This window comes from Colletotrichum scovillei (genome assembly GCF_011075155.1).
Source record: "Colletotrichum scovillei strain TJNH1 chromosome Unknown Contig00010, whole genome shotgun sequence".
NCBI lineage: Eukaryota > Fungi > Ascomycota > Sordariomycetes > Glomerellales > Glomerellaceae > Colletotrichum > Colletotrichum scovillei.
In genome coordinates this window covers 3,977,280-3,997,012 of record NW_023336268.1, presented here as the reverse complement: position 1 = coordinate 3,997,012, position 19,733 = coordinate 3,977,280, and the positions used below count along the sequence as shown (strand labels likewise).

The 19,733-nt window shown below is 53.4% G+C and overlaps 8 protein-coding genes across 8 annotated transcripts; 3 read left to right on the top strand and 5 right to left on the bottom strand.

Moving 5' to 3' along the window:
• Nucleotides 1–96: 96 nt before the first annotated feature.
• Nucleotides 97–2,556, bottom strand: HER10_EVM0011310 (uncharacterized protein). The gene is made up of 4 exons (XM_035480745.1): nucleotides 1,950–2,556; nucleotides 1,580–1,892; nucleotides 1,036–1,521; nucleotides 97–962 (listed from the first exon to the last, which is right to left on the bottom strand). The coding sequence occupies exons 1-4, from the start codon at nucleotides 1,958–1,960 to the stop codon at nucleotides 747–749; spliced, it is 1,026 nt and encodes a 341-aa protein (XP_035328514.1). The 5' UTR covers nucleotides 1,961–2,556; the 3' UTR covers nucleotides 97–746.
• A 703-nt stretch (nucleotides 2,557–3,259) lies between these two features.
• HER10_EVM0004082 (uncharacterized protein) lies at nucleotides 3,260–5,633 on the top strand. Its single transcript, XM_035482945.1, has 4 exons — nucleotides 3,260–4,193; nucleotides 4,244–4,400; nucleotides 4,458–5,139; nucleotides 5,191–5,633. The coding sequence occupies exons 1-4, from the start codon at nucleotides 4,142–4,144 to the stop codon at nucleotides 5,254–5,256; spliced, it is 957 nt and encodes a 318-aa protein (XP_035327860.1). The 5' UTR covers nucleotides 3,260–4,141; the 3' UTR covers nucleotides 5,257–5,633.
• Nucleotides 5,634–5,749: 116 nt separating this feature from the next.
• On the bottom strand, nucleotides 5,750–7,195 carry HER10_EVM0003233 (uncharacterized protein; the record flags this gene model as incomplete). Its single annotated transcript, XM_035472917.1, has 2 exons — nucleotides 6,970–7,195; nucleotides 5,750–6,888 (listed from the first exon to the last, which is right to left on the bottom strand). Exons 1-2 carry the CDS (start codon nucleotides 7,049–7,051, stop codon nucleotides 5,750–5,752), a joined length of 1,221 nt encoding a protein of 406 aa, XP_035327777.1. The 5' UTR covers nucleotides 7,052–7,195.
• A 363-nt stretch (nucleotides 7,196–7,558) lies between these two features.
• HER10_EVM0011312 (uncharacterized protein) lies at nucleotides 7,559–9,389 on the top strand (the record flags this gene model as incomplete). The annotated part of the gene is made up of 2 exons (XM_035480747.1): nucleotides 7,559–7,771; nucleotides 7,827–9,389. 2 exons carry the CDS (start codon nucleotides 7,559–7,561, stop codon nucleotides 9,387–9,389), a joined length of 1,776 nt encoding a protein of 591 aa, XP_035328515.1.
• A 1,262-nt stretch (nucleotides 9,390–10,651) lies between these two features.
• On the top strand, nucleotides 10,652–12,273 carry HER10_EVM0011871 (uncharacterized protein; the record flags this gene model as incomplete). Its single annotated transcript, XM_035481285.1, has 2 exons — nucleotides 10,652–10,708; nucleotides 10,777–12,273. The coding sequence occupies 2 exons, from the start codon at nucleotides 10,652–10,654 to the stop codon at nucleotides 12,271–12,273; spliced, it is 1,554 nt and encodes a 517-aa protein (XP_035328556.1).
• Nucleotides 12,274–12,676: 403 nt separating this feature from the next.
• On the bottom strand, nucleotides 12,677–13,567 carry HER10_EVM0000707 (uncharacterized protein; the record flags this gene model as incomplete). The annotated part of the gene is made up of 1 exon (XM_035470477.1): nucleotides 12,677–13,567. The coding sequence occupies one exon, from the start codon at nucleotides 13,565–13,567 to the stop codon at nucleotides 12,677–12,679; it is 891 nt and encodes a 296-aa protein (XP_035327541.1).
• A 1,152-nt stretch (nucleotides 13,568–14,719) lies between these two features.
• On the bottom strand, nucleotides 14,720–17,203 carry HER10_EVM0012452 (uncharacterized protein). The gene is made up of 2 exons (XM_035481847.1): nucleotides 16,347–17,203; nucleotides 14,720–16,283 (listed from the first exon to the last, which is right to left on the bottom strand). The coding sequence occupies exons 1-2, from the start codon at nucleotides 16,530–16,532 to the stop codon at nucleotides 15,201–15,203; spliced, it is 1,269 nt and encodes a 422-aa protein (XP_035328609.1). The 5' UTR covers nucleotides 16,533–17,203; the 3' UTR covers nucleotides 14,720–15,200.
• Nucleotides 17,204–18,393: 1,190 nt separating this feature from the next.
• On the bottom strand, nucleotides 18,394–19,099 carry HER10_EVM0005595 (peptidyl-tRNA hydrolase domain-containing protein; the record flags this gene model as incomplete). The annotated part of the gene is made up of 3 exons (XM_035475204.1): nucleotides 18,394–18,475; nucleotides 18,530–18,790; nucleotides 18,867–19,099. The coding sequence occupies 3 exons, from the start codon at nucleotides 19,097–19,099 to the stop codon at nucleotides 18,394–18,396; spliced, it is 576 nt and encodes a 191-aa protein (XP_035328006.1).
• Between the last annotated feature and the right edge of the window lie 634 nt (nucleotides 19,100–19,733).

Genomic DNA, 19,733 nt, shown 5'->3' with positions numbered 1-19,733 from the left:
TGGATCAGTGCGCCGGACGATCCCGGTGTGGCGGAGATGTGCTCCCGTTGAAGATAACATTGGACGGACTGGGGCTGAGGCTGCGGGGCGGGGGCAGATTGGTCCGGCAGTCTTGGAAGAGGCGGCGAAATGAGACTGGTTAAGTCTGTAAAGCTTTCGCTGTGAATGCTACAGGCTAGTAGTCAGAAAGCTGGATGGACTAAGTGATTCGGTGGTTTGATTCGAGTTCTCGTTAGACGTGTCTATTTAGCTTTGTGATTGCTGATCCGTAGTACACTTCACTGTTTGTAGCGGAAGCACTACTTGACTTCATGTCACGGCGTCGGGCCTTGTTTTCCTGGGCGGAGTTTCGGAGTCCGGCTGCTTGAAGGTTGATCTGCTGACGGCCCGGCGCGGCTGTGGATATCAGATGGTCCAAGCAAGGTTCTCAGGTACGGATGCTTGTCGTCTGAAGTCGCGAGCGAGTGAATAGAAGGTTGAAGTCTAGTAAAAGCCGGGTTCACAGTGCCACAGTTATGACTGTAGGAAAGCAAAGGAGTAATGAAAATAATGAGTAATGAGGTCTTCTCGCATTATTAGGTCTTTAACATTATGAGGTCATGAGCATCGTGAAAAATTCCATCCTCCCCTTTCCATACCATGGGCCTTCCATGGCCTAATGTTCCGTGATTTCCCATCCGATGCTGTACAATGACCCCAAATTCCCGGGATCCGATTCCGTCGTGGTCCTGCCACGAAACGTCTCTTTAAGCTCTCAACTCGGTATCCCGCCGGTACGTCCACGAGTGGGCGTCAGAGTACACGGGCTTATACCCCAACACGCCCTCGACCAGGGAAAGAATAATGGTGGGCGTGAGGATGAAGGCGCCGCCGTACTTGTGCTCCGAGACGAGGACTAGGCGATCGATGCTCGCGCCCATGCCGAAGGCGCACTGGTGCAGCTTTACCTCGACGGCGGGAGGCTGTATTTTGTGTCAGCAACTTGATCTTTGTGAAAACGTTGGAAGTAGGGAGCGAGAGGGAAAGCGGGCTCACCTTGCTGCTGATCTGATGATTCGTCCTCCTCCACTTCTTGAAATAGTCCGCCAAAAATTTGAGCGTCGCGCTGTGGCTCCCCTGGATCTCAATCTCGTGCGCGCCGCGGCTGTACACGATGAGGTGGTACGGAGCCTTTTGCAGAAGCTCGTCCGGGCGCGGGAGGGCGTCTGCTTTCGGCATGAAATCTGCCTGTGGTCCGCGCGATGCCGTCGAAGAAATGGAGGCGCGCTGACGGAGATGGCCCGTACCGCCAACAGAAAGACGGTTCAGACGGGCGTCCATTTCCAGGTCGGCCCAGTCTTCTGTTGGCGAGGCGGAGTAAGGGGGCAGTTGCTTGTGGTGGTCGGCGAAGCAGTCTTTGATTTCCGATTTGAAGAGGGGGTGGAGGTCCATTGGGGTTATGAGTCGGAGTTTGGGGAGGGTGATGAGGAAGCCGCCTTGGTCGTCGGACCATGCTGTTGAGGCTTGTTCATCGCTGGCGACCTGTTTTGATGGTCAGTCAGGTGTGATTACGCAATGGGTGTTGTCAAATGGAACTCACTTCGACAAAGAGTCGCAACCTCGACCAAGTCAGTCTCAGCTTGTCCAGGAGGGTGTTGGTCCACTCCTCATTCTTCTCGTCCTCGAGAAGCTCCGTCGCGGCGCGGCACCATGCTTCGACGGTGCCGGCGACGGCGGCGACGAAGTCGGTCCTGTCTGCGTACTCTGCGTCGAGCTGGGTGAGGAGGATCTGCCAGTCCGGGTTGACGTCTACTTCGAGGCCGAGGACGTCTCGGAGGGCCTTGAGGGCTTGCTGGAGGTAGCTGTCTTCCTTGGTCCAGTGGTCACGGATTGCAACCTTTACTTTGAGGGGTCTGAGTGTGTTAGTCGTTGATACACATGTGATGTGAAGATTCATGAGAGCCACTTACAGAGTTGTCATGCCAGGCGTGAATATGTTTTGGGTAGTGAGTTTCTTGGTGTTTGGATCTGAGTGTCAGATGAATGAGATGATGATGATGAGTGAGAAACAAGTGATGTCTCTTTCCTCCTTCTCCGTCGTTATAAAGGGAGTCATCCGGTGGTTGATATTCACCTTCCCAAGCAGCACGAGTGGAGCCGCGATGCAGCTAGACGCATCAGTCGATAATCCACCCTGGCCACTTGAACACACTTTCGTGACACTTCTGCCTCCCCCCCGGCGCCGCCAAGATCGGGCGCCAAGAGGTGCCCGGCAGGACGGTGGCATGCAGCTGGGCATGTGGCGTCACACTCATCCCAGGCCGTGCAAAAAAAGGCAACAAGGGGGGAGGCGGAGTACCTTTTCCACGTCAATCATGTCATATGGGACTTATGGAAAAAGAAGAAATGAGTTGAAAATGACACAATGCATGTGTACGGTGCAGTCGGGGGGTTTGTTGATCTGGGTTTCGAGAGAATACGACGTTGCGGAAACCTTGGTTGGGTAACGTGCGTTCCTGTAAGCTCCGAAAAGAGAAGGGAAAACCAAGCACTTCATCTTTACACCTCATAGCTTACGGGCGGTACGGAGCCCTTCGTTACGAAGTCCACTAACAAACTATCCCTACCTCTATGTACTACCTACGCAGCAATCAAACCAGGCTACGGCTTAACGGTGCAGTTTAGTCTGGTCCGGGGCACGGCGGCTGGATCTGCAATGGGTGGGACGCATCAGGTCAGATGATGAGCTGATGGTTCAGCGCGGGTCCCCATAAGCGGCCACCCGCGTGAACATGCCACAGCCCAGCGGTTCCATCGGCCGGCCGGCACGCCGCGCAAACACACACAACCCATCAATGACCCATCCATACAAGTGACAACAAGCAGAGTTTTAGGACGTACATCTGAGCCTCTCAGGGGGGGCGGGTTAGGTTAGGTGTCAATGACCAAGGCACGTGCCGGGTTGCAGCTGTCCTCTTAACACGACATCCCTGCGATTAAGAGTCTCGACTCTCGACAACTCATCTACGGTCAGACTCATACAGACGGTGAGAGAAAGAAAAGGAACACCAAGACCGGGAAAGGAGACAGCAATAGCACCACGGCGTCACGGCCAACGGTCCGGTCCGAAGAAAACTGTTCGGAGACAGACGGACGGATTACCAAGGATGATGATGTCACGCTTGTTCAACCACCTTGCATCTCATTCTAGTGTTTGTATGATCTCTCCGGCGCGTTGGCGGCCTCCTTCTCACCCGACAAGTGTTCCCGCCCGCGTCCGCAGCTCCCGGGTCCGCAGACATAGTTCAGCACTTTAATTAAGAGACGGGCGCCGGTTTCGAGTGCGTGCCGCCGCTCCTACGTTGGATTACCAATGTACTACTCCGTACACTGCCACAGCCCTCATAGTGGCACCCAAAACTCCGCAGTGATGCGTAGCTGCAGTGCCGAGCAACATTTGGTAAGCCGATCGATTATCGATGTTTTACACCCTTACGAGTTACGACATGCGAGACTCGTCTCATGGGTAATGGACTCATGGAGGCGCCCGTTGATCGACATGTCACCCCGCAATTCCCCTCACTGCTCAGTGAACCCATCATTGCCATCTTTACCATCTTTGACTACCTTGGGCTACCTTAGGTAAGCTACTGTTCCTGAACCCCTGAATGACTGCCTGAACTATTGCGCGATGCCCCACGATGCGCCACCACCAAAACTCGACGAACCTCATCTGCTCATGTCCACAACCTTCAACATGATGAGGGAATAAGCGACGAGGCTAGGCAGATGTCAAAGAATAACCTCCACAACTTCAACATGTGTTCGCTGTTTTCTGTTTAGCCTCGTCAGGCTGAATACTTAGTCGCGACTTAAACCCTGTGATTGAGCGCGACTAGTGGCCGTTGGCGGGCCAAGAGCCAATAGTGAGGCTGTTTTCATCCTTCATGAGGAGGAGCTGAGAAGGGAGGCTCACAACTGAGGGGGAACTGCGAGACACTCGATCGGATGACTCAAGCTCGGCTTCAAGAGCTGGAAATAACGGGATGAGAGGGATAAAAGGCTGGTATTCAGACTTGTCGACTTCTCACATTACATAGGTTTGGTCTCATCAATCTGAATAGAACTTCACTTTCTATACTCACTTATCTGATCAATCACCATGTCTCGCTTGCCTCCTGCCGAGAAACTCCCTCTCGCCGTGCGGAAGAACAGTATGTACTGATGTCTCAAGTCAAATATTCAGTCACTGACCACCTCCGAGTCCGCGATGATTGGGAGAACAAGAGAGAAGACTTCCAGAAGCAGCTCTCTGACGTCCTGGGCACAGAGTGGACGCTCAAGGACATCAGCCCTGTCGCGCTTTACCCTTACGCCGAAGAGAGTTACGCCAAAGAGCGCCTGGGAAGCTGCATCGAAAGGTAAGGTCTAGACGCGAAAAGCGTATCCGAGCTCTCTAATTTGACAATCAAAACCAGCTATGTCGAATCAGCAATCTATAACCTCAAGCAATTTGTTGAAAAATACGGCGAAGACGGCAAATCCGAGCTCAACTCCATCTGCCACGCTCGCTCCCTCACCATCGACCTCGACGACCGCCCCGAGGAAAAGCGCGTCTCCTACTGCGGCGTCATCGTCAAGGAGGGCGGCGTGCTGGCGATCGTCTTTTCCGAGGGATGTCTAGGCGTCAACGTCTACTCCGCCGTCGAGACGCAGGGTCTCCTGAGCGCCTTGAATGCCGCGCCTCCCGCACCGGGATCCGCCGCGTCCATGAATTTTGCGGCGCGCACCTCCGTGAGGCGGGACTATGATCCGCAGATCGAGGAGACGAGGAAGTCGTTTGCGGATATGCTCGAGAGGCCTGAGATTAAGCTGTGTCCCAATTTTGAGGCCAATTTTGAAAAGATGAAAGCGGCGGCGGCAACGAACGGGAGCGAGGTGAGGAGTGATTGGGAGGCGAACATTGGTGCTTTTACGAGAATGTACTTTGAGGGGATGAGGTCTCAGATGAGGTATCAAAAGTTTGACGATGATGATATGTTGAGGGAGGGGTTTAATGAGGCTGCTGAGAAGGGGGAGATTCACTTCCGGATTGTGGATAAGATGGCGTATGCGACGTACGGGGAGGTTGTGTTGGATGATGGGCTTATTTGTCTCCAGGTATGTCCCGTCGACTTCATGGTTGAGATCCTTGCTAACCGGTTTTACTAGACCCAGGCGCATAACTTTGGAACGAATGTCGATTACGCGGCAGAGAAGCTCTTGGACCAGCTCTAGACGGCTGAGTGTTTGTATGTGCTCAAGTTGAGCCAACGGGGCCAGGGATATTTGTAAAGTTCAGACTCAGCAGTTCAGGCAGTCAGCACTTCTTACCACCTATCATGTCAAACGCAGCCAACTCGAGCTCCACAACGGTGAGACCAAGGTCGCCGGTATAGATAGGAGAGCGGCCAACAGACGGGTTCTCCAACAGGCCGGTCCTCCAACAAGGTGACGCCGATTATCGAGGCAATTAAACAACAGAACAACCTTTATCCCTACCTCTCTTACGATTCTCATCACTACCTATATTCCTCCCTCTATCCCTCCCCTTACTACAACTTCTACCTCTATCATTGTTCTCTACTTCTCGGAGTATATTCTATAAGTAATACACCTGAAGGATTGAGCACTTGAGATAATAAGAAGAAGAGTATTAAAGATATAAAGGAGAAAGCTATTAATGATATGTAAACCATCGGGCTGTTGTGTTACCTACTTAGCTACCTATCTACCGGGCTCTACGGCACCACCGTCTGCCATCGACAAGCGAGCGACACATTGCCGTCTCGAGCAAGGCACCCATCACGCCACCAACGAGCGCACCTCCCGCATCGCCAACAGTAACAAGCCCAAGACGAACCTCCCGAACAACCGTATCCCTCCCTTCTCCGATAAACCTTGCCAAAACATTCACATACACAGACCCGGCCGCCAAACCAATCAAGAAGACTAAGAAAAAGGCGAGGTTCGTTGAGACAAGGAACACGGCGTTGAAGAAGGCAACCGCCGACCAGACGCATAGAGCCGTCAGATGTAGTTTGAGGTTCCGCGTCGGAAGAAGCCTGAGCGAAGATCGCCCCAACCAGACGCCTAGCTGCAGAGCCATGCCGTACGTTGCGTAGAAGTGAGCGAATGTGTCAAATGCTGATCCATCGAGCGGCCTGGCGAGGCCGTATTGTGAGAGAGATGCGGCTGCGGATGCCGTAAAGAGAGGCAGCATCTCTGAGCAGACGAGATTGCGGAGGATCTCAAACCTGCTTTGATCGTGATTCAAACCAACGTTCCCGTCGTGCCACAAGAAGGATTGTCCTTCCTCGGCAATGGCGTCCTCACGTTGCTTGCCTTTCGCATCATTCCTCGTACCCCTCTGAGAGAGACGATAGGGCAGTATGACAAAGTGAGACACCACAAGCAGAGCCACAGCATAGTAGACATACGTGGTAGCGCTTCGCAAAAGCTTTCCGGCACCGTACGTCAGGAGGAACGGCCACACGGCGTTCTCCAGCATCCCCGCGCCGGTGCCGAAGCCCCACCCCGCTAGCCCCGGAAGCCCGGCGTGTCTGATCATTCCAAGACAGGACACCTCCATCACCGCAGATACAGTAGATGCAACCGCCGTTGTCGCAATGCGAATTGGTGGAGGCACGTTCGGCGGCGTATCATCTGCAATCCGCTTGAGAATGACCCATACTACCGCAATGAGGAGCGGTCGAATCCGACATGGGATGCGGTGAATGATGAACGGGAGAGTAAGCTTAGTGAGGAGTACCGGCGCGACTTCGATGAGGATGACGATGTGGCGGGGGTATGGGATGATGAGATAGTTTGAGGCATGGATGAAGGATGGTAAGATTGTATTGGCTAAGCCTGCGGTTCGTATGAGTTTATGCCGAATCGTGGTTGCAGCAAAGTGCTTTCTGCCCGTCATCAATTAGAGAGTAAACTCACCTATCAGGGCAAAAGCCAAAAATGTCCGAAATTCGTCAAAAGACCACGCGGTCCGGGCCGTGGTCTTACTTTTCGACGCCATCGCGAAAGCGAGGTCTCGGGGGTGTCTCTAAGGTTCACGACATCCTGCAACCGCGAACCGAGACATGGGGGTTTCCCTCTCAAGAAGTATAAAGAAGAAAGACTGCGCGCGGCCTTAATCAAGATCAATTAAGGGAACCACAACCGTCGCGTAGTATGTCAAAGAATCAATGATAGACCTGCTCGACATACACGTGTTAGTGCTGTGAGAGCCAAACACGCATGGGTGGGTTGTCCGGAACCCGGTCCGGACGAATCGAATCCACCACGTGGGATCAACCCGGCAATTGATAGGGAACTAGGGCCCCGCGTCGGACCCGTCGATCCATATGGCCGTAACGGCAGCACGCAACCATGCCGGCCGATTGTCACCTTATCGGCGTCGTCAGCTCTGATTTCTCGATGCGATGCTTGGCAGACGCGTTGAGTCGGGTATTCGTCTGAAAAGCAGAATGTGCCGCAGGAGAGAAGGCCATTCTCTCATCCATCAGTGTCTATCTCTGAGAACATGATGATACCTGGAATGGCGCCAGGTATGTTTCCATGGCATCGGTGGTCGAAATCAAAGATTGAGAAGCAAAGCAGCATGTGGGACGGCGAAGCTCAACAACGCCGCCAAAGCCCGGCTGCAAGGTCAGGTCAATATTGTGCTGCTACTGTGAAGTTCATTGTACCTGTCATCATCTTCATGGGTGTCTTTGGGTTTGTCTTGACGAACTTTGTAAAGTCCACCGTTTTCTTTCGCTCTTATGGTACTACTAACACGATCTTCATAGTTCCCTGCAGAGTTCAGACACTTTGTCCTTGGCAGTGCTACAGAAAGGCGAATCACGGGAACAGACCTTGAAAAACTCATGAGTCCAACTCATGTTGACACGGGAGGCTCACGCCGACTGCGACTCTTCATGCCCGCCGACGGACCAAACATCAACCTCTGCAAGACAGTCATGTCTGCGGTGGCGCTAGGCTATCCTATGCCTACACTTCTAAACTGGAACGGAGAGTTTAACAGGCCTGACTGGCACTTTGCTGGTTCCCACATTGCGAAGCTCGAGTCGCTTTTGGCGGTCATTGATGCTCTATACGACAAAGATGACGGGGAAGATGTGAATGAGAACGATCTCATTCTCCTTGTGGATGCCTACGATATCTGGTTTCAGCTCCCGCCATCCGTCTTGATTGAGCGCTTTCACCAGCTAAATCGCAAAGCCAACATCCGGATACAGAAGCAATGGGAGGAAAGCGGCCTCAAGAGCGGGTTTCCCATTAGTCCCCCAACGCAAAGCGTCGTCGTTACCACGGCCAAGGATTGCCAGCCGGACTGGGAGTCAGGGTCGGATCCGCGGTACGACTACTGGCCAGACTCGCCCCTGCCACGAAACTTTTACGGCGAAAAGACCGATCAGGTTCTACCTTATGTCTTCGACTCGGCGAGAAAGTACAAAAAGATTCGACCGCGATGCGTCAATAGCGGAATGATAATGGGCACTATCGGATCATTACGCGGCGCGCTGCGCAAGAGCAAGGAGAAAGTTGAAAAAGCCGCGGTTAGTGGGCGACAGCTCTGGAGCGATCAGGCGCTCTTTGCGGAGGTCATTGGAGATCAGGAAATTTATCGCCACTGGGTCAGGGGGCTCTCTTCGACGTGGAATGGCTTTGTTTCTCAAGAGAATCTGGGAAGTATGCCGAAGGAGGTGCGGCGTATTGCAGACGCGGCGCTGGCTGGCGAGAAGTTTGAATTCGGGATCGGGCTGGATTACGAGTTTGCCACGATCCCGCCTACCTGCTCTTCTGAAGACGACGGGTACTTTGTGGAGCTTGAAGATGTCGAGGCCATCAAGAGAGAGTCTGAAAAGGCTGGAGTCCCAGGTGAGGTGAGGGTACAGGGCATTCCTGAGGAATTGCGAGATATCCCTCGGCCCCTTCCGGGGTACACTTGGGGCAACGTCTCGCTCTACATCGACTTCTTCTTTGGCACCGCGCCTGTGGGCATACATCACAACGCCTACATCTTTGGGCTGAAAAAGTGGCGGCTGGAGAACTGGTGGAGTCTGATGTGGTTCTACCCTCACTTGCGCGATCTCATCGTCCAGGCTCTGGATGCGAACATAAAGTTGATGCCCCTAGCGAGACTTCTCACTCATGGCGACAGCGGGAACGAGATGGCTTACTGGGCGGCGGAGGAAGAGGTGAATGGAAAGAAGAGTGTCAGGGTGTATGACGGCTTGGAACAGCCTGGCAACTTTTCATTTATTGCCTGGGATGGAATATGTCAGAAGGGAGATCAAACTTGGTACGATGTGCTATTTGGAGATGGAAAAGGGCCGCTGGATGTGTGATGTATGCAGTGAGAGACGCGTAATGAACTGTCAAAATGGTGTAAAGCTCTCGCTTTCTTGAACCTGTCTTTCGGCTAATGGTCGTGATATCATGCTTCTTTTTGACTGAGTATCTCGTCATAAATCTTCGCCGTAGGCCTTTCCATGGATATCTCCTACTAGCCCGTCTAGGCACAGGTGATATCGTTTCATCTGAAGCCGAGGAATGACGCATCGTATTGGATTGTCCTGCATTGGACTGAGCCAACCTCCATCGTCACGATGGTGAGGGTCTACTGGATAGCTCCCCCTAATGAGCCCTGGGAGTCACGGCGGCCTACGCTCGACTTTTCTGGACAAGGTCGTATCTCTAAGATTGAAGCAACATAGGCAAGCTGTGAGATGGCTGTGAACTACTACGATAGACCGCATGCTCCGTCTGCAGAGTCATCACGAGGGACACCAGTATCGTGCCTGATCCAAGCGAATGAAGGTCAAGAGTACTCAGAGCTGCAATGGGATTCTCACGCATTACGTGGACTTTTCTTCGAGGATGAAGTCACAGAGACATTGATCATGATTGTTTAAAAATGCCTCTGTTGTGCCAAGCTGGAAGGTCCCGATTGTGCTCCAGCCCATTTACGGTGATCACCAACACATGAGGCTATGCTGATGGAAATAGGAGGTCGATTCCAAGGCCTCGTTCTCGCACAGGCAGTGTGTAGACAGCATTCGGGACAGTCGGTAATGAATGCCAATCCAACTTCAATACAGAATGACGGCGACAGCCCGCGATCATCCAATCGGGACCGTATGCGACGTAGGACAATCGATGGAACAACGAAGACAGACCCGCGTAGATGATCCAGTTGAATGGACGGCGCAGACCTGAATTAGGCATGTTGTCGTATTTGGAGTTGCCTCATTGGCTAGTCCGTAGTTTCTTGACCATGAAAAAGCCCCCGTAATGCGACTATACTTGTGGGAATACTCGGATCCGAGATTCTTAAGGGGAGGCGGCGCAATATGTCTGTGCTTGGATGGTTGCTTGGATGGCAATGCTGCGGCCCATGGCAGATCATCTCGTAGTCGTGATGAGGCTCTATACGGTTGTCGATTTGTATAAGTTAACTACATCTCTCTGCCGATGAAATGTCTCCTGTCTGGATAGTCAAGGACAACGTTCGCTCACTCAAGCTTCCTCCTAATTCAGTTTCTCCTAATCACAATCAACTCTCTTTTCAGCTCCCAAATTCCGAAATCTGAGCATCGCTAGTCTCAGAATGAAGCAAGTCAACATCTTCACCGCGGCCATGGTGGCCTACATGGCTCAGTTCGTTGTAAGTTTCCTCCTCCTCTCTCACTCTCTACACCCGCAACACCCCATCTCACCTCCTTCGTTCCAAAGGCCTCAGCAGACACCATCGCAGACTCCCAAAACGTCACGGCCCCAGACTTCATCGGCAAAGCAGCCACATCCCAGCCCCTCCGCCCCAAGGAACGCTTCTCCCCAGACGCTCTCCACGCCCACATTGACGGCGGCAACACCCGAAGCGACGACTACATGGGCCCCCTCGGCATCTCCCCCGTCGTCTCCTCAGCCGCCGTGCAAACAGGTTACATGTTCTGGGAGAACAGCACCAGCCTCCTCGTCGCAATGGAGTGCGTCTCCGCCCAGGCGCCCATCGGCTTCTGCCTCGCGGCGCTGGACCCGGAGACCATGGACGTCCTGGTCCAATGGACCGCTCCCGAGGGACGCACAGCCATCTCGACTTACTGGCAAGTCGTCGATAACCACGTCGTCATGCCCACCCTAGAAGGCTTCATCATGGAGATACAGCGCCTTGGCACCGGCACCTCAACGACCTTCACCCAGGTCCGCGAGGTCGACGTCTCGTCCCGTCTCCCATCTGGCTCCATCATCGCCATGGCGGGCTACACGGACGACGAGAACCTCTGGTTCGTCGCCACGCCCGCACCCCTTGTCGGCCTCGAGGGGACAAATACCACCACCGTAGGCTACGTCCAGCCTGACGGCACCATCTTCAGCACATCCCTGGATAACCAAATCGTCGAGAATGGCATGGCCGTCAACGGAAAGAATATCTACGTCGTCACGGGCCCCGCCGGCTCCGAAGACCACGCTGACGCCCGTGGCCACTTTTACGCCTTCCAAGCGGATACCGCCAACGGCGGCGGCGTGGTCGCGGCCTGGAACGAGACATACCTCGCCGGCAGCGGCATCAAGCCAGGCGGCCTCTCCCGCGGCTCCGGCGCGACACCAGGCCTCCTCGGACAGAAGTACGTCGCCATCACGGATAACGCCAACTCGCAAATCAACCTCAACGTCTACCGCCAGGCGTCCGCCATGGCCAAAGACGGCCAAGAATCGAGCTTGGTCTGCTCCGTCCCGCTCTTTGAGCCCGGCGCGAGTCTCAACGAGGCATCTCTGACGACGCACTTTGACGGCACGACGTACAGCGCCATGATCACTAACTGCTACAACTCCCCCTCCTTCCTCGACGTTAGCGGAGATGATGTCAACGGTAGCTATAACAACCTCACGCAAGTTGCTCCTGGCGTGGCGCGCGTGCGGGTGAACGCGGACGAGAGCTGTGAGCTGGTGTGGGATTTGCCTATGGTGGCGACTATGGTGACACTATCAACGGCCAACGGTATCTTGTACGCGTACACTCAGGACCGGGAGCTCGCTGTGGGCGGAGAGTATGTGTGGTACATTGTGGCGTTTGATTATGTTTCGGGCCAGGAGATTTGGCGTAAGAGGGTTGGTGCTGGTGGCGTGTTTAACCCTGGTCCGTCGCATATCCAGCTTGGTGCGAATGGAAGGATTTATGAGGGTGTTGTTGGTGGTGTTGCGTGGGTCGAGGATTCACCTTCCCCTTAGATGGAGTTTTCTCGTTGCCGGTGTTTCTGGTGAGAGAAGCTGCTTGGCATTGTCAGTCAGTGAACGGTGGTGATATCGAGATGGGGCAGAGCTGTGGGAGTGGAAGGTTGCTGGGTTTCCACGCACTGCAGAGTTAGATCGCTTACCCTCATATTAATCCAATTCCTTCACCACTACTCTCTGCTTCTGAGAGAAATTAGAATCAGCTGCAAAGGGATGTCATGAGCTTATGCTTACATGAATCTAGCCAAGATGGACGTCAATCTTGTAAAGGCCCTGACTATAGATCCGAACAGACAGTTTAAGCACCCTAGCGCTATGCATAAAACAGAAATGCTACCACTTCTCCCCATCATCGTAATCATACAATCACTATAAGGAACAAGAACCCTAAGTGAACCTCTCACCTCTCAATCCACTCAAACTCCTGAATAGCCCACGCCATCTTCGGCCACCACTCCCTGGGCAAAACGTTCATCACCCCATCAAATTCCTTCTCCGCCGCCCCCTGCGCCCACCACAAATGCGTCGCCCTCCTTAGAAGCATAAAGAAGTACCCAACAATAGCCAACGTCCTCGGGTCCCGCGCCTCCAGCAACTCGACGAACCGCGGCGGGACAAGCGCGGGGAACCGTAGCAAATCCCGCTGCAAAGCCGACCCCTGGATCTTATCGAGGCTGTCGACGGCGATACGATACGATTCCAGCGTCTCCGGCTCCGTCTCGTCTTCGTCGAGGTCTTCCAACAGAAAGTCAAACGCCCCCAACCTTATTGGCCCTGATATCTCGTTTTGCTGCGATATGGTCTGTCGTTCTGGTTTGTAGAGGTGACCTATCCTGCTATTCTGGATCCCGGGCAAAGCGACCTTTAACAGCGCGTTGACGTTGCGAAATGGAGTAAACCAGTGATGCGGGACTCGATATTCCGTCTCCGCCTCCGGTCCGCCACCGCTGCTGTCGAGGAACGACTGGTTCGCGCTGGTGTGGAACATGATGATCGTACACGTCGCCATTACGACAGGGGCATTCTGCGCGTTAACCCCCTCGCGCACAATCTGTCTTGAGTGAGCCTCGATAGCTCTCGCCATATAAGTATGCGAAGCCTCCGACATGGCTGCTGCGTGAGTATCCTTACTGCCGCAGCCGCTGCCGCCATCATCCAAGGCAGAGGACCGTCGGAGGTGAAACGCCGCAAACCCAACAACAGCATCCATGAGAGTGTTATCCGTCACGGCGAGGTCCGTAATCCAGCTCGACCAGCTCTGTTGGTCAGTCGAGGGGTACGCGGCCGTCATGGCCAGGTAGTGCCGGAAGAAGCGCCCCTTGAGGCTGTCGGTCATGGTATCTACTAGTACGGGTGGGCTGCTGGGCCGTATGAGAGTCAGGGATGTTACTGATAATGCTCTGGACGACGACGACGTAGAAGAGGACGATGATGACGATAATATGAACGGTGGCGCCGGCGGACAAGAAGTGGGTTTCAGACTGAAGCGGGATTGCAGGTCGATGAAATCACACCGCAGGTTCGCCTTTGTGCAACCTCCACAGGCGGGCTGGACCTCATCACACTTTTGTGTATGGTCAGTACTGTCTTTACTTATGTATACTGTTGGTAGGCATGGAAGATGGTAAGGTATGCAGTCTCAAGAGTGAACCATGTCCCGTGAACCCTCCCGCACCCGGAACGGGATCATAGGTCGTACGTAGCGGGACACGGTGGTCCACGACCGACGTAGGGTCGGGCCGCCTCGTTCAGAGCTCACCTTGATTCGCCGCGTCTTGCAGCGCCTGCAGCCGAGTCTCGACTTGTTATGGGCTCGTCTGATTCTCTCCGTCATTACGACCGGGTAAGGTGTGTAGTGGATCTTACTCCGGGTGTTTGCAGTAAGTATCGGGTCTAGAATCCTTCTGGAAAATACAGGATACACCACACGTAAGGGCAATCAAGCAAGAAGAACAATGTGGCCACTGAGATGTGACGGTGAGGGAGGAGAGTCTGTGGGAAGACGGGAGAGCAGAAGGGGGGTCGTCGCTCAGATGCCGGGACGCTGCGTCGATGCTTAGACCCGGTTCCGGCCAATGAGAGGCGCCGGAATACGGTCTTGGATAGATCTTGGGTCTAGTAGCGACATCCCATCTCAATCAAACTCTATCCCTACCGCCGATCTATCCCTACCTACTTGACTTTACGTATAGGTCAATGACTTTCATGTCAGGCTTTGCTGTGGCTTGGTGATCATAAGTAAGCCAGGCATGTCCAATATTCGCCTCGGGGCTGCTCTCTCTTTTGCTGCTCAATCTTACTACAGTGCGTGTACCAGAAGCTGTGAGATCATCCAACATACCTATGAACAAATTCCTCATCAGCTTTTTACCGCACTCAAATGGCTGTCTCACTGAGCATATCTGATAAATCACGTCTTGCGAGGTTCTGTTTCCTTCATATCGTTGCCATTAAAGTAGGCCGTGTGTCGTCCTGTTCTCGATATATGCCTATAGGAAGTCGCCTGCACATCAAAACGCAAAGAAAAGTAAAGGGGCGGTTCCGCGAATCAGCCACCAATCCGTTGTGTGTGTATATCGTCCAATGACGGAGCCAGTCCGCGGACATCAACCCGAGGTATCTTGTTTTCCTGCCATTTCTCCCGTCATCCAATTCTTCGTCTCCAAGCTCACGTTCTTCTCATAGAGCCATATGCTGTCAGACTCAATGCGATCCGACAAAGGATCTGATCGCTTTGCTGCACGAGCGCCTCGCATGTTGGCGAACAGACCTTTGAGAGTCTCTTTGCGCAGACAATTGAGTCCCGAAGGAGCGTGAGACCTACCAAGAGAATCCATTACTACTGTAAGGCGACTCATGTCTGCATCATGCTTTTCCTCCCGGGGTGCCGTGATTTTCACACATGGTACCACATTACGACGAGGCTATCGCCGCAATGCTGGACCACTCCACAGTCCCTTGCTCGTCTCCACGACCTTGTTCTGCTCACTGCCTGGCCGCAAACTTGCTGGGACACTGCTGGGTGCTGGGCCTGCATCGGACATGACCACATCATTCTGGCTGTCGGCTTCGGGTTGCGTTCCATAGCCCGAGTCCTTGTGGGCCCCGTTGCCGAGACTGATGGCGCTATCGTCCTTCCTTGCATTTTGCTGGGTCTTGAGTGCGGCAGCGCCACGTCCAGGCTCTTTCGACTTGGCCCCGTCCATCAGATGGCTCTGGCCCTCGCGAAGCTTGTTGATGGCACGAACTGTGTCAATTGCAGCATGCAGCGTCCTACGAGCATTGAAGTTCTTCTTGACAGTGGGCAGCAAGTTCTGGCCTTCGCCCTCGCCGTTGTTGAGATAGCCGGCAACGAAGGGATGTTGTAGGGCTTCGTGCGCCGTCATGCGCTTGTTCGGGTCAATAGTAAGGCAGCGACGAATGAAATCCTTGGCGTGATCGGAAACACCCCGCCAGTAGTCGAAGGGGGTGAAGCTGTAGTCGGCGTTCAAGATGGCTTGCATCTCCTCGAAATCGCTATCGCGGTCGAATGGCGTGTAACCGCACAGAAGGAAGTAGGTGATGACACCGAGCGCCCATACATCTACAGGCTTGCCGTGACCAATCTTCTTGAAGATCTCGGGGGCCATGTAGCCAGGGGTACCGCATGTCGTGGTCAGCACGTGGAACTGCTCCTCATCCATAATGCGGCTCAGTCCGAAATCGGCAATTAGGAGATCTGCGTTGTCTTCCGGTGTACGGAACAGGAGGTTCTCGGGCTTCAGATCGCGGTGGACAATGCCGTGGTCATGCAGATAAGCAACGGCAGAGAGCGTCGCCCGGATAAGATCTGCAGCGTCGGATTCGTAGTATGAGCCTTTACGGCAGATGCGGTCGAAGAGCTCGCCACCGAGAGCCAGGTCGGTCACGAGGTAGAGGTTGTTCATCGTTTCAAAGTAGTCGACAAGTGTCAGGATGTTCTGGTGGCCCATGGAGACCTTTTTGAGGACTGCGATTTCATTGCGAACCTGTAAGAGGGGCTGTGTCAGTTTCTTGGTCAACGATGCAGAGGAAGGCAGTCGAAAGCGTACCATGTGCTCTCGGCCGGCCATCAATCGCTTGTTGATGACTTTTGCGGCATAGTAGCGACCGGTGTCAATGTGAACGCACTCCTTGACGACGGAGTAGGAACCGGCACCAAGCGTCTTGCCGACCTTGTACCTGCAGGGCTGAACCTGAGGTGACGGAGATGCTCCGTTGGCGCCGTTGGAAGCCATTGCTGCGGCCAACAGACAATGTGATGAGGGTGCTGGAGGGGGGAAAGAATCGAGACCAAAAGAGCCGCCCAACGATCGAAGAGGGTCAGGCGATGGCTCGGGAGATAAAGGTCGGTCGGGGTTGCGGTCGCGAGATCAAAGGTTGTTGGCGGGGTAAGCTGATGGCGAAGATCGGTCGGCGTTTTTTTGGGGGCGGTTAGCCTCACTCGACGAAGCTAGGGCCGATATTACGGGTTGGTTCGACAATGGTAGGGCGAATGAGACAAGTAGGGAAATTGTCTTGAAAAAGAATGTGTCTCCGTATCCAAGTCGCAGGAAGAGAGAAATCGAGGCTCGAGGTGGAAGTCTGAGAATAATCTGGCCAAGATTGCTCAAAGGAGCGAGCAGCTGACAAAGTGGGCACGGCAGGTGTTTGGCTGGATTATTGGGCTGATTTGATGATCGACGGTCCCTGGTCGTGTTGACTGCCCCTTGAGAGGGTCTCGCGGGGCCAGTGTGAATTGGATGCAAGGATCAAATCGGCACACAGCAGATAGATGAAGGGGGTGGTGTGCTGTCACTATGACGCTATGTCGCAGATCAAGTTGACGGGCGTCGAGCACGCGATGTTTGGTGGAAAGAAGAGACGGTGTTGGAAGAATTCGGGAACCAAAAACGACGATGGGAGGAAGTGGGAGTGCAGAGAAAGAGAAGGATTCGAGGTTGCGGAGATACATAGACTGGATAAGAATGGAAGAGACGAACAAGTGGACCACACGCCGCTACACCAAAGATACTGGACATGTATGGGCACTAGGGGCACTTTAGCATCTTAGCACCACATGCGCCAGGTCGTTCAGCTCGAGACATCAGGGACCCTCACTCTCACTCGAACATGGAGGGTCCCGCAACTTGGAGACAGCTCACTGACAATATTCCCAGCACAGGAGCTTCGGCTCTTGTTCTGACCACTGATCGTCTGAGAATCGCTCTCCGCTCTGTCGAGGATATCCCCCCTTGGACCCCTTCATACTTGTATTTCTTTCCACGACAATTTACTATGTATTGTTCCATGATAATGAAGCGACCCATTCAGGATGGGGGTTTGCTGTGAGAGCCTAGACGGATGCTGACGGCCTGACGAGGCGGCCCGGGCCCAGCCATGAGAACTGGGGTCCCCACCCCAGCTGGCAACTGCTCGGTGGGTGCGTTCTAGCTTCTGTTTGATACATACGCAGTACTCAAAAACGGCCCCCAACCAGTCCGTCAGCTGCTCGTCTTCATAGTAGACTTCCTCTCGGTAGGTATACCAGCCTTATTCAAGTACTGGGATGGGATTATGGGAAAGCTCTCGGATGGTCTGAGGCTGAACTGCAAACGGTTCAGAGAGCTGATGGGAGCAGCCGCCGCCACTCTCTGATCTGCTTCTGAGCGAGTCGTTCATCTAATATTTACATCTATGTATGAAGAACGTACACATATCCGTACATCTCCCCATATCTAACACAGACGACGCAGGTTTCTCTGCCGTCTTGGATAGTAAGCAATCAGTCCTTGGCACATGCTATTGACATGCCGTTTTCTGAGTCAAAGTTCAAGGGTCCAGGCCTGAACCCCTCTTGTTTGCCAGCCGGCCGTTCTTTGGTGCTTGGCCAGCTCTGGACCCTACCCCACCAATGTCTTCTCTCCTCCGTAGTTTGACCGGCTGGCGGCCTGGTGTTTGCATGTCTCGGTTCCGCCAACTTTATTAGCTGGGCAGAAAAAGCGGCTGGGTGAGCTTGGTGCCACGACTCAACACCACCGCTAGGTGGCCAGAATCTATCCCCCTTTTCTTGCCGGACCGAAAACCAGGTGGCGGCACTTTGGACATTTCCTAACCTGCTCAGTCAAAAGAACGTCGATTCTGCTTCTTGGTGCTCATTTGTTTCTTCTGCCTCAGTCGTCCCTCGTTGAATGATTTTGCTCTACCTGCCTTGTTAGCCCCTTCAGGTGCATTGGTGTATAAAAAGACAACTCACATCTCAGCATGTTTCTTCTTCTTGTCAGAACTCGTTTCGCCAGGGACTGTCTCTTGATATATCCTCTTGATCTCGTCGATGAGCTTTTGCTGGTTTTCCTCCGAGTTGGCATCTCTCTGGCGGTGCGTTTGAGCTTGAAATGTCAGAGAATCAGATCTAGCTGTGTAGTATTTTGATGCCCTGATGCCTTGGTGTAGCAACTTGGGTAAGACTGGTAAGATGTCCTTGATAGGCCAAACTGTGACCGCTTTGCTCTCCGTCCTACCATGACATTAGCAAAACTGCGAGCCAGAGATTAGAGATACTGGAATATCCAGTATATATGCGAAAAGCCTACTTATTGACATGCTGACCACCCGGGCCGCTGGATCGGGCATAAGTTGTTTGCCCCTTGGGGAGTTGGTTACCGTTGAAGGACTTGTGCCATGATCTTGCCTTTTCCAACTCTTCAGGATCAAAGTCTGCCTCGAATGCTTGGAAGCGAGTCCAGCGGACGGGCTGCAGGGGTCGAATCAAAGGGTTTCCCAATGTTGGACGGACAAATTGATATAGACTTGACGCAAACTTCATTGCGGCGGTTAAGTTGATCAAAGGAAGACGTCAAACTGATCGAGACTGAAGTTCAGACAAAAAGCCATCTGACTGGCTATAAGATGAAAAAATAGATTGGATTCCGGGTTGCAAGGTAGGTAATTCTTTGCAGAACTGACCAGTCTGCACCAGACAGTAGTCATCATCATTAATTGATAGACCAAGTTTGGGTGGATCTGGACTTTTCCTGAGTGTTGATGTACCGTGTTGGAGAGATTATAAACTGTGAGATAGACACGGTATCCGTATTTGGCTAAGCGCGACTGAGCTGCCAGATGAAGCTAGCGTCGGGCTGTGGGCTTCCAACCGTTTTTCCCACCGTGACATTGGTCAGGCCTCATTCCGTTCAGCGCGATCGGCCAGCCTTGCGGAGAACAGAGCTCTGGCAGCGGGTGGGATGGCACCTTACCTACGGGGTACCTGAGGTTGTTTCCTTCCACCTGCAGTCCCTTCACACAGCGATTTTTTCGACTTTTCTTCCCACGCGGCCCTCCAGGCTCCACCACGTCGTTCGTACCTGAGCTTTTTAACCTTTTTTTCCTTCCACCGCACATACTTTCACGCGACACCGCCGCAGCAGCCACCAACCACATCTTGGTGTTCATGGCCTCAA

Coding starts and splice junctions, on each gene's coding strand:
- HER10_EVM0011310 (XM_035480745.1), bottom strand. Junction 1,522..1,579: donor GGTTGCGACTCTTTGTCGAA/GTGAGTTCCATT, acceptor CCATCAAAACAG/GTCGCCAGCGATGAACAAGC. Junction 963..1,035: donor ATCATCAGATCAGCAGCAAG/GTGAGCCCGCTT, acceptor CACAAAATACAG/CCTCCCGCCGTCGAGGTAAA.
- HER10_EVM0004082 (XM_035482945.1), top strand. CDS start 4,142: ATGTCTCGCTTGCCTCCTGCCGAGAAACTCCCTCTCGCCGTGCGGAAG. Junction 4,194..4,243: donor TCTCGCCGTGCGGAAGAACA/GTATGTACTGAT, acceptor ACCACCTCCGAG/TCCGCGATGATTGGGAGAAC. Junction 4,401..4,457: donor CTGGGAAGCTGCATCGAAAG/GTAAGGTCTAGA, acceptor AATCAAAACCAG/CTATGTCGAATCAGCAATCT.
- HER10_EVM0012452 (XM_035481847.1), bottom strand. CDS start 16,532: ATGGCTTCCAACGGCGCCAACGGAGCATCTCCGTCACCTCAGGTTCAG. Junction 16,284..16,346: donor TGGCCGGCCGAGAGCACATG/GTACGCTTTCGA, acceptor CCCCTCTTACAG/GTTCGCAATGAAATCGCAGT.